The 12702-nt window shown below is 38.3% G+C and overlaps 1 protein-coding gene across 2 annotated transcripts in view; it reads left to right on the top strand.

The window, feature by feature from the left end:
• Window positions 1-12702, top strand: part of adck1 (aarF domain containing kinase 1) — a 101222-nt gene that overhangs the window by 47040 nt on the left and 41480 nt on the right. For both annotated transcript variants that reach the window (XM_043263299.1, XM_043263298.1), the window contains exons 5-7: window positions 8245-8403; window positions 8931-9089; window positions 12445-12561. In XM_043263299.1, coding sequence (XP_043119234.1) covers window positions 8245-8403; window positions 8931-9089; window positions 12445-12561 — 435 coding nt within the window. The remainder of the gene's footprint in view (window positions 1-8244; window positions 8404-8930; window positions 9090-12444; window positions 12562-12702) is intronic.

Here is a 12702-nt window from a genome sequence, read left to right as displayed (position 1 = left end):
TCATGCAATCACATTCGTCTGCAACCTTTCCAAGTCGTCATACCTACTGCAAGTTGTTCTTTGCAGGAAGCAAGAGATGTAACGGCCCCAAGGAGTCTGGACTGTCAGTGCTGCAGCAGTAGGGTAATGTATGTCATGGCATATGCGGTTGGTGATTGGAAGCCTTTGGGAGCATCACTTTTCCCAATGCGAGTACGTGAGTGAGCTCCCCGAGGGCCTGCTGTGTCGTTTCGGTGCCGCTATGTGAATGAGAGGCCTGTCAGACGTTACGAGTGGAGTCTCAGCCTGCAGCCGAGAGATTCACAAGCTTGCAGACTGCCAGAAAAATGAGTAACACCTTCCTTGGGGAGTTTCCGCAGTCTATAGAGAGTTTGGCAAATTAGCTGTTGCGATCACTCGCAATATGTTATGTTTTATTCACAGCGCCTCACTTAGAAACTGAAACGAGCACCTCGGAGAAGAATGTGTGAAAGAAAACGAAGTCTTTTGTTGAGTCACTCTGGCAGGACCTTGATTTCGAGATGGTCTTTTATCGTGAGCAATTATTGCGCAATTAGTTGAATGGGATTCGTGAGAGCCGGGCACAGTGGTGGTTAACGCCAGACCAGGCGTAATCAATTCTCTCCTGTGTCTATGCTTTTCTCTTTTCACTCTTTGCTCTAGGAGCTTCAGTTGCTTGCAGTTCAGTGGCCCCTCTTAAGGAAGCCTCTTAGAAGAAGCACTTGAAGATGCTCTTCAGCCGTCCCTGAAACCTGAGAGAGAGAGATAAAGATAAAGGAAGTAAGGGAATGAGACTGTGATAGTGACAACTCAAACAAGACCTTAGTATCTCATTTCCCAGGAGATTCTATGCTGTTGGCTTCGAAGCAGGTGATTTTCTTCACGAGTACTTCATGGTCTCAGTTAATCAATATATCGATCTCATTGGAGGTAACATTCGTTTGTTAAGTGTATTTCTAAAACACTGTTTGTATGGAACTGAAAATTGAGTAGTTGATTGATTATTTTGATGATTAATCGTATAATTGTATCTTTTTTGTGAGCAATAGACTTTACAATTACATTAAAAACATATATCGATGAGGTAATAGTAATTGTGACAAATTCATCAATTGTAAATAAAATCAATCACTGATTAGTGATTTGAAAACATTTTAGTGTAATTTAAAGTGTTACAAAAAATAATATTAATCTAGCTGTTTAAATTCTATTTTCTTTAAGCATTGTTTGTTGTTATTTCATTAGTTTAAAGCCTAAGCTAATTTTAAAAAATTGAGAGAGAAACTTTTTGAAACTTCCAACTCTCACTATTAACAAACCATTAAATATCACTATCATTAGTAGCTTATTCACTTTGCCTGAATAAGCTACTAATTTGCTGTTTATTAATAATTAGTATGGTAGTTGTTAAATTTAGATATTAGATTAAAATAAACAGGCAGTTATTAAAAGGCATGCCAATAAGCAACTAGGTATTAGAAAATTCTCTATACTGTAATGTTACCAAACTTAAAAAAAAAAGAAGAAAAGTTTCGACAATTTTACTTATGACCATTCAGATGCACATTTAAATTCCACCCAATCCCGTGTGCTCGTGCTTCTGGACTCTTACTCTGTCATATTTGGTGTCTCAAGTAGCAGAAATTTTGAGCTGATGGAAGTGATTTATAAAGTTTTGTAGGTGGACTGCCGTGCAGAGAGACTGTACGTCTGACACTCTGTCGAGTGTGTGTGATGGGCATGTGTGCTGGTGGGACACACCGTGAGGTGTCACTCGTGTAAAATGCTCTAGTATTGTCCGTGACCCCCACAGTTTCTCTGTCTTGAAGCACTGGGATGCTCACCCTGAAGATCTCAGGAAAAAGGGCTGAATCTGCAGCTCTGTCTGCCTGGGAACATTCTATGATTTCAGGACAAAAAAAAAAATGGCGCACACAGTTCCTGCTGCCCTGTCTCCAACGGAGCTCAGCATGGGAGACAGCTCTTTTGCCTTTGTTGCTTCCTCTATAATTTCGCAAAGGTGCAGGCAATGGCAAGGGAAGAATTTAAGTGGTTTGTTGCTCTTTATTTGTGGATTGTGGTGGCGGGGAAGGGGAAGAAGACAAGGTGACAAATGCAAGATGTTGCCTTGTGCCTCTTTAGAGTACATTCCCCCTCAGAGCAAATTCAGTCATGAGTCGAATTGACTGTCATTTTGTGAATCTCGATCACTTCTGTTAGTTTAATGATGAAGTCACAGAGTTAAATCTAGGTTAATTTCTTCCTGGACAGGTTAACACTAAAATGTCACTCTTGAATCTGTGATCCAATAAGTTTGAAGGAAAAGGAATGAATCCATTACGCCTGGCTTCAGTATCACGTGATCCTTGATCATGCTGAAAGAAACATTTGTTATTATAAATGTTGAAAACAGTTGTGCGGCTTAACATTTTTGTGGAAAGCATTATTTTGAGAGCTCTCAGGTAAAAGAGGAACATTTGTTCGATGTAGGAATCTTTTGCAGCATATTTTGCAGGAAAAAAAAAAACCTTACTGACAGGGATGCCAGGTTGTCAGTCGCTTTTCATGGAGGATTCCTGGTAAAAATAGCATTCCGTTGGGGTTCCCCTGATAAAAGTCATGTTCCGGGGGCTAACATTCCAAGACATTATTGGGGTCATTTCAACCGATATTAAAAACATCCAATGAAAAGAGTGTTAAAGTAGCCCAATTCTGCGGACTTGGCAACACTGTTTACTGACCCCAAGCTTTTGAACCTTTTTGAAAGTTTTTTTTTTTTTAAATCCTTGTTATTTTTGTTGTTCAAATCGCCCCTTTATCAATAATGCGTTCCCAAGGTCATTTTAAAGTTTGGAAAATGAATTTAGTTTGCATTTAAACTGGACCTCAGCTGTTGGCATTTTATTTCGGTGAACAAGTTTTTGTATTTTTGTAATTAAGATAACATCACCATTCTCTGGAGGATGAAAAATTACGGTCCGCAAAGAAAGTATTTCTCTAAAAGAGTAATGGAAAACTAAGTTATAAAAATGTTAATGGGCTTCTCCTGTGAAAGAAAACTATTGGATTTGTCGGGAGTAAATACTGTGACTTGCTTCTCTTCATTTGATTCAGTGCAGGTTGTCAGAATGTGTCTAAATGTGGATATAGTGACTTATCCTTGAACCATCTAAGATATCTGAGGTATTTATAGCTTTTAGACACACACGTACACATACATTTGTAAACCCCTTATATTTATTAGGAAGTATTCATGCAGAAATCTGCTTAATTCCAAATGTTTCACAAACTCGCATTTACATACGATTGATCTTTTTGCTTATGCTATTAGTTTCAGTGTGGTTGATGGGTAGTTTATCAAAATCTGAATCTAAAACAAAATTTTAAGCTAATGCACTTAGCATATTTTGAAATTTTATTACTGGTGTTTGCTAGGGTCGAGGCTATTACTTTTCTAAGAGCTTAAATGAAATTTTCTCCTGATGTACAATAAATGAATGGAAATTTACAATAAATAAGGGAATAGTAACCATCTAGAGCTTTAGAAACAACAATTGGCTAAAAACGCATAGCAACCCCATGGCATCAATCATCCAAAACACCCTACCACAAACAATAATGATTAATACTGTATTATATTATATTATATACTGACTGAAAAGAGTACAATTCAATAAAATGTTATTTAATTTTTTAGAGCATTTAGACCTATACTTTACAGAAGAATTGAACTCTGTTTGCATCACTGAATCATTATTTTGCTGTTTATCCTTGTAACAAACTGTATTTTAAGAAGTATTATTTTATTTAATTTTATTTCTGCACATTAATTTGTTCACAGCCAAATGAATGTAACAATCTCTTTGTTTTGTGGGCCGCTCACACCGGTTTCTCCTCTGTTTGTGTATCCCCTCTGCGGCAGTCTCAGCTGACTGTGATTACAGTGAGACACAATAATGGCTCCGGCTGCTCAGCGGGAGGTCAGAGGTCACGCTGTGCTATCAGGCCATCACAGGCACTGGCTGATCTGTGCTCCCAGTCATCTGTGGCTTTAGATAAGCTCGTACGAAAAAAGAGACAAAACTCTGATTATCTGATCATTTCAGAAAGGACAAACTGGGTCAACTGCGCGAACGCTCCGGCAAAAACCAAATGACAAAAATGAGAAAGGACAGTGAGGCGAAATGGTACGAAAATACAAATGCCAGTCCTGTGCTTTGCGTGCGATGCTGGACATATTGAAGCGCAACTCCAGAGGGAATTAATGCACGATTGAGGTTTGATACAGTGGCTCCTGTAGCGAACGCTGTTGTAGCACTGTGGGCTGAGCATATTGCATATGACAAGAGACAGGCTAGTCTAATGACTACAGCTCTCTAGGGATTCCATCCTGACCTCTGCTGTAGCTAATTGCTTCCATTTTTCTTGTCTCGCAGTGAGAAGAATGGAGTTGGGGGTGGGAGGAGCCTATCATAGCCCCGCCCCCTCTGGGCTTTAAGTGACTCAGCAGCGGCCCAGTGTGTGATGCAAAATGTTGCCTGACTCTTACATCATTGAACAATGGTTAAACTGTCATTTTATGAAGCAAAACAATGTCAATAGTGTATAATCTCAATATAAATGTGAAAATCAGCCATTTTTGTGTTAAAGTTTTATTTGTCGAATCATACACTAAAAAAAAAAATCTGCATGGCTATGGTGTAATGAGAGCCTTCCCAGAGATATGGTTGCATAACTCATGCATCGGCGAGTGCTAGTCGTATGTGGGAGAAGCGCCTCAGGAGCGCTGGAAGGTCCCTCTGAGAAAATAGCCATGGTCAGGTTAACATCAGCTTAATCAGACAGGTTGTCTGTGTACAAAAAACCGAGTGTGGATGGGTGATGCCAACTATCTCCACCTGCTGAGTTTGTTGGTGTTGCTGTAAAACCGTTTTGAAGTAGGCTGATTTGTTTTGCTATATATGTGAAGGCCAAATATGTGGCTTTTGCTAGTTGGAAAGTTTTATAAATGGTCTATGTATTTGAATATTGGAATAAGGTATAAGGGTCTACTCACAGACTATAGAATGCATTTTGCACTCAAACGTGGCAAGTTTGTGAGTTAAAATAGCAACATCCAAGCTGATAATCAAAAGTTTGGGCGTATAATCTGTTACAAAGATTTGGTTTGCTGCTGTGAATATTTGAGAATGGACAGTCAAAGGTCTGAAATCCATTAAATCCATATCGTCATTGGTCCAAGTTTGTCAGGTTAGCACTTGTTTTAGCAAATGAACTATACATCCTGAAACAGATCTGTTTATTTTGTTTTTTTTACTGAAATTTGTGAAATAATTGGTACATTTTGGACAGACAGGATGTTCTGATCACAAAGTCTGCACATTTCTTCTGTGTTGTCTGTACAATTTTGAACTGACCTGCTGTGCTGTGTTTTTTGAATAAGCTAGTCTATTATTGTTGTAGAAGCTATTTTAGATAAACCTGCCTCCAGACAGTAAAAACAAAACAAACCGTCTTTTCATATTTTACATGATGGTAAGACCGTCTATTATTTTCTAAGGTGGCTTTATTTGAAAGGAAAAGCTGCAAAGTGTGCTAGACTTCATCCCAATATTCCAAACCTGGCCATATGGAGTTAGTGTATAGAAATGATACCTGAATAGAAAGCGTTTGAGTTAGGAAGTGTGATGACAATCTTTGATGTTTTATCAAGACATGTCCATATAGACCAATTAAAACTCAGACAGACCATATTAGACACATTAAAACCCCACATCGTAAATTCTTCGTAGGAATGAATTGCTTTCGCTGAACTTTTACATTCTCTCCACAAGCGATCGTAGAGGTGCGGTTATATCCACGGCATATAAATAGTGACTTGGATACACTGCTCACTTGCTTGACCTCGGCTGAATGAGAAGCAAACCAGGAAGAAAAAATCCCTTGTTAAAGAAGGTGGAGTTTCAGAACACACCCACCAATTGCATAACCACCTCGAACCAATGTTAGCTCAAAGGTGTTAAGGAGCTAAAACTAACTAAGTTTGCTTTGGTGAGCCAACACAAACTGCTAAACTGTCTCAGAAGAATAATAAAATTATTAGATATTGCCTTTTCAAGCAAGCGTAATTTACTTTATGATTAATTTAGAAGCCAATGAGAGGTTTTCACAAGTAAAAGTACTAATTTCTGCTCTGTTTCTATCTTTTCCAGGAACTGGCAAATCTTAATCATGACACAAAGAAAGTCTATTTTTATCCGGGTGTATCACTAAAGAAGTTTCACATTCAGAGAAGCAAAAACTCTGCGTGTGATATTCACAGCTACCTCGTGCTCTGTTCTTTTGCATGTTACTCATCCTGGCCCCCGTCCAGACGTCAACAGACTGGATCGCAGCCATTTGCAGGGGAAATTTCTGGGTGAAAGCATAAGGCGAGAAATGTCTGTTTCTCAATGGTCCCTCACCTGAGACGGCAGACCCTGGCATCATGCCTCTCTCTCTCTCTCTCTCTCTCTTTTTCTGGAGATTCCTGTAGTCCACCCCATGCCAATCAGCTGACACAGATGGCAGAATCCAACCTGGATGATGATAAAATCCACTAACTTAGTCATCAGATGTGTCGGAGCCGCACACTCTATTTTCTTAACTCTGTTTTCGTAATTTGGCTGGTTCTAAATTGGAACTGGCAATTTTTGGACTCGTTATGAACAAACAAAACCTTTAATGCAGATTTAGATGAGATTAATAAGCAGTACATTTAGCTAACAACACGAGACCTGGCTAGTGTTCACAGTTGATTTTGTCTGCATATTGCTGAGCAGCAAATCAAAGGCACACAAAATACTGGGCAAAATTCAAAAGTACAGAGATACATGTATAATTTAGTGGTATAGTATGCTTTATTTATTTGTCATTGATTTCCCTGACTTTTTTACCTCTGGATTTTCAAGCTCATCATATAGAACTACATAATCACTTTATACAGAAATGATTCATGCATATATTGAACAAAATATAGGAATTTCTGTAGTATGATTTCACTTCCTGAGTGTCAAGAGCCAAAATGCACCAAAAATGTGTGCAAACCATAGCCATTGGTTTCAGTGCGCCACTCTATAAAAAGAACAAGCGAATTTGAGTTGACCTTCATCTGCTACACTCATTCGTTTGTGTAGAGGTTGCCAGGTGACGTTAATTGTGTGAAAGCTAGGATTTCTTGGCACTCAATGTTGAAAGGTCCTCCGACTCTTGTTTTTAACAGCACATACATCCTTTTTGTCTCTCCGGGAGCAGGGAAATGCATTTGGAAATATGTCGTTTTGGAGCAGAACAGCTTGATATTCCTTTTGGAGTATTTATTTATGGTTAACTCCTCTTGTGCACACACAAACGAGAAATTTGTCACTTCCTCTTGGCATCCCCTTCCACTGCCCCTGTTGTGTCTGTGTTGAATATTCATTGCAGTTGGCATCGCAGGAAAAAAGTGGCATACTGATCAGTCATGCTATTTTTCACCAACTGCATTTACAAGATGCCCTGCTTACACCCTGCTCAACATAATTTCCCCCGCTGTTATAACTGAACTGGCAATTAAATGATTTGTTCCTTTTTGAATATGATATTTCTTTGTAGACAGTATTTACATTTAGTATAACACATTTTTGGAGAAGTGTTTGAAGGAACATCTAATGCATTTGATTTGTTCAAGTTTAGGCAGAAATGAAGAAACTGGGCATGTCATTAAAATCGTTTTATTACAGATTATGTATCAGGTTTGATTTATGGATTTGGATGGTGAAGGATTTTGTCTTGTTCTCGCTCGTTATTATATTATTTCTATAAACAATCCTGAAAAGTGTGCTGTAATATGTATATAGATTTTTATTTTATGTAAATAATATTTAAATAAATTATTAATAATATTTACTATAAGTAATACAATTTGGTATATAAAGCGTGTTATATATTTATTTAATTATTTATTTAATATTCTCTATATATTTAGAATTCTTTTTGGCCAAAGATTGCTTAAAACAATTAAATAGTATTAAATAATGCTGATAATTTAAGTTCTTTATGACTTCCTAAACTCACAGTACAGCTTCCTGAATTTGCCCATGTGCATCCTGCAAATTTCTTTAGATAAAAGTGCCATTTAAATGACTGCCTGCTTGTATTTCAGTGTCAAAACACCTACGGCACTCTTTCCAGTTTTCTAACCTTTAAATAAAATTCTCTCCTCAGCTCAGCGATCTTTTCATCCAGTTTGAGGAAAAACCTCAAGGGGCTGCCTCCCTCGCTCAGGTCCACAAAGCGGTACTTCCAGATGGGAGGACGGTGGCAGTGAAGGTACAACATCCCAAGGTCCAGCGCCAAAGCTCCAAGGACATTGTTGTGATGGAGGTAATTACCGAGGGAGCAAAGCTGCCGATGCCTGGCTTCTGATGCCTAATTCACACGCTCTGTCATTGTCACACGCCCATGTATAGCTCGATCCGTCCAGGGGCCTGTTCACCTCCCATTAGTGTTTAAAAAATAGAATCCATCATTCAACCAACAGTTTTATTCATTCATTTTGTTGCAAATAGCCATTTGTCCAATGCACCTACAATTTTATTTGTATCACATATTACTCTATTACAGCCAGGTCTTATTCCGAATCTGGGATTCAGTTTAATGTATTGTAAAGGTGCGCAAGTTTTCATACCCCTTCGAGAGACTGTAAGATGTTTAGTACTTTTTGTTTTTTTAACTGCTTTTTTCTTCCCGTCAGAGACTGCGTTACTCATTTGGGGTTTATTTTAAAACTGATTGATTGGTTGCATGTATGTTATACGAAGTCGTTTCATTAGGCCAAAACAATAAAATTCAATAAAATAAAAATAAATTATATACACAAAAAATATCAACGAATGTGTGTCTGTTTTCAGTTTCTTCTTCAGGTTGTCCACTGGTTGTTTCCAGACTTTGCCTTTATGTGGCTGGTGGAAGAAGCCAAAAAGAACATGCCTCTGGAGCTCGACTTCCTCAATGAGGGAAGAAATGCTGAGAAAATAGCAGACATGCTCAAGCAGTTCACGTTTTTGAAGGTTTGTGACTGTTATTTAGTGTGGCATTTTGTAAAAACCATCAGAGAAACGCTAATACTTTTTCCCATTGACAGTCTTTGGGTATATACGGCAGAAATTGGCCTATTTAAAAGGATTGAGTGTCTTATGATTTCAGTGTCTGAAATAACCTTAGGAAAACCTAAAAAAAAAATCGTGAGGACTTCATAAATGGCCAAATTGCTTGAATTGATCAATGATTTTTACTTTGTCAGTGGCCTTCAGGAAACAATTCAGTTGCTTACTTCAGTTTGAAATGACTCTTTAAACTAGTGTGCCCTTCAAAGCAGCACGGATGCAATGAAAAATGAGTGAAAACTCACGTTTCAACAGATTTCAGCACTACAAAACAAAAAGCTCAGACTTTTTTGACATTTTAACATCTTTTTTTGTACATTTTGTCAACTTTCAAGTGAAGCAAGTCACATTGCAAGTCCCACTAAAACACTGTACTGGCTTCAGTTTGCACTTTTTCACACTGTTTCGGCTAGACGCCGCGAATCACAGTATTTCTCCCATGCAAGAAGACTTTGCAAGGTAAATAATCTGTCATAACAACTGCCAAATGCTTCCAGGCAAGTCCCCTTTTCATTTTTAATGAATAACAAAGAGACCTGGCTGGCCCTGCAGGGTAATGAGAATTGCCTGGGTTTACACCCGCAGATTTGTGCCTCTAATGCACACTATTAGCTCTGTCAAAACGTTTGACAGCGGAGCACAAGCCGCCATGTCAGGAATAAATCCCCGGCTCTCTGCATCAGCCCCTCGCCCTGTAAAACAAGCCTGATTATACAGCAGCAGCGGTGCAGCGGAGTCACAGGCAGTTCAGAGTGTTTTGCTGTTCCACAAGGCAGACACTGAGCTGAAAAATGGCTCTGTTTATATGGTGGTAACGGAGGGATTTTTTATCGTTGACGTTCATTTGATAAAGAGAGCGGAGAGGAACTACACTGAAAGTCTGTTGCCGGAGGTGGTGGCAAAAGTCAGGCCTTGGTATCAGGTGGAGGAAAGTTATCAAGGAAAAAAAAAAAGTAAATCTTCCTCATTATGTAGAGAAAGTTTTTAATTAGTAGCGAGTTAGTAGAATGATGCAAGAGATAAGCAGTGATGTTCAGGAACAGGAAACTGTCGTATAGAAAGGGAAGGTCATCTAAAGCATCAAGACAGCCTGCTGCTTTGAGCTTTATGTGCAGATTATAGCTAATTCTGAGCATCTGGCATTATCCGTCACAGGGAATCTTCTCTATGTCATTGTCTGGAAATACAGATAGCAATTTCAGGGCACAAATTGGCAATTTTGGTATGGCTAATAATGCTTGTTCACTTGCAGTATGGTCTATAACTGTTTTCCAGTCTTTAGTTCATTACTGCTGTTTAATAAGTCAATTATTACTACTTCTCTCGCTCATATTCTGATTTAGAAATTTGAACAAACATGCTAATGTTTGGTGCATAATGTGTCCAGCAGAACACCATAGAAACTGCATAGCAAACACTCAAAAGACGCTATATATTGCATATGGACACTTCAAATAACTTAAATCTCTGAATACCACTTAACACACAGTAAAAACATATAGTTTTTAGGTTATGAGTTAAAGTGATCTTTGAGAATCTAGTTTTAACAAGGGATAGCATGCCGAGTCTAGTTTTGTTTTTAGCGGTTGGCTGGTTTTGTTTACAGACCTGTTTTATGAGACCTGGAAACCAGCGGAAAGCAAAAAAAATGCTTCCTAGAGGACCAGGTCTTGAACATTCTTTACTTGTTGGTTTTGTTATGTGTCAGTCCGAAAAACTATGCCCTGGGAACAGCAATGTTTAAAAAATGCTTCCTAGCAAACACGCTGCACACACTAAAACCATTTAGAACATTCTATAAACTGTGTAGCAACCCACTCTCTAAACGATCACAACACCTTAGAAAACACATAGAATAACCACTCAGCTCCCTAGCAACCACATAACAACACTCTAAAACCCACTCTGAACTAATCAAATGCTAATAGAATTCAATGAAAACAGTTTAACTACTTGGAAATGTTCTGAAGGTGACATTTTTTTCTTGCCTGGTTCATAGATGTACAAAAATAATAAATGTCAGAAATTGGGAATAGGACTGTGCTCCTATAGTTCCTAATAATGTTTTGAAAATGTTTACATTTTTAATGAAGTTTTGTATTTTTAGAGCTCAAAAGAAAATATAAACATCTATTATTTATCATACTTACAGGTTGTGAGATAATGGAACCATCTGGTCCAAATAAACTAGAGAATACAATAAATGATGTGAACTCAAAAAAGAACGGGGGTTGTATTGCTGTGGTACAATAGAAACAATGAGTTTTAATCACAGATTCTTTGTAACCTAATCTTTTGGAAGTGGAAATATAACAAATTTAATTTCACAGTATACGACACAGCTTCATCTTGACATAAAAAAGGCTACATTGTTTGGGGGCGGAGACAAGTTTTTTGACAATAACTTTTTCTCTAGGGGTGTTGAAATGAATAGTTTATACGATGCACCACGATGCAGAAGAGGAACGATTCGATACCGGTTCAGAAATAGACCTTAACCAATTATAACGTACTGACGCCTTTCGGACGTCATTTGTTGCTTATGTGCTTTGTCACGTTAGCATTCAGTGGTGGCGGCAGGCAGGACAGAACTGTGAGTAATTAGAAATGCTTACTCCAACTACTAAATCTGGGCTCATTTCAGCTTTTATGAACAACCTGATAAGCATAAGGGGAAGACACATGTTGTGTGTAAATCGTGCTGCGCACAAATAAAATATAAATGGGGTAACTTGAGAAACCATGTCAGCCATTTTCATTCTGAGCTGTTAACGCCTGTCAGTGCCAAGTATTTATGTTAATTTTTAACGTATTTGTTGTAAATGCTCAGACTTTTTTTTTTGTTTGATGTTTAAAACATTCATGAAGTGTGTTTTGTTTAAGCAGGTAAAAAGGTTCAGTTCAGTGTCTGCTTGTATTTATGACAAAATTCTATACATGTGAAGTAAAATCAAACAAACGAGGATGCAGTGCATCGTCAATGCATCGTGATAACGAATCGATGACATGATGATCGCCATCAAAGTGTAGGTTCACGTCCTTATTTATCGCACACTTCCGGCTTTACAGCTGTGCAGATTATTTACATTCACATAAAGCTACTTTACACACTTCATGAAAGTCAGCATTTGAAATGGCACAATAAGGACATGATCTATATCTAATTTGGCTAAAACAACCGGAATAAGACATGGCACAGCTTAACCCACATCTGTAAAGACTGTGCTGAGAGTATGTTCTTTGTTTTGTTTTCTCCCAGATCCCGAAGATTCACTGGGATCTTTCCACCAAGCGTATTCTAACCATGGACTTTGCGGAGGGCGGTCAGGTCAACGACCGGGAGTACATGAGGAAACACGGCATCAATGTCAACAAGGTAAGAGAGTACGCCCTCATCTCTGCTGTAACTCTAACACAGAGCACCAGTTCCTCAGAAACACAAACGGCACTTGTCACAACTCCACCACTCGAGATCGCTTAATCAGTAATTTCACTTTGCCGATGTTAATTTGAGCAT

Source organism: Puntigrus tetrazona, chromosome 17, assembly GCF_018831695.1.
Source record: "Puntigrus tetrazona isolate hp1 chromosome 17, ASM1883169v1, whole genome shotgun sequence".
In the NCBI taxonomy this organism is placed as follows: Eukaryota; Metazoa; Chordata; class Actinopteri; order Cypriniformes; family Cyprinidae; genus Puntigrus; species Puntigrus tetrazona.
The sequence above is the reverse complement of the archived record's forward strand: the minus strand, read 5'-3'. Positions and strand labels throughout refer to the sequence as shown.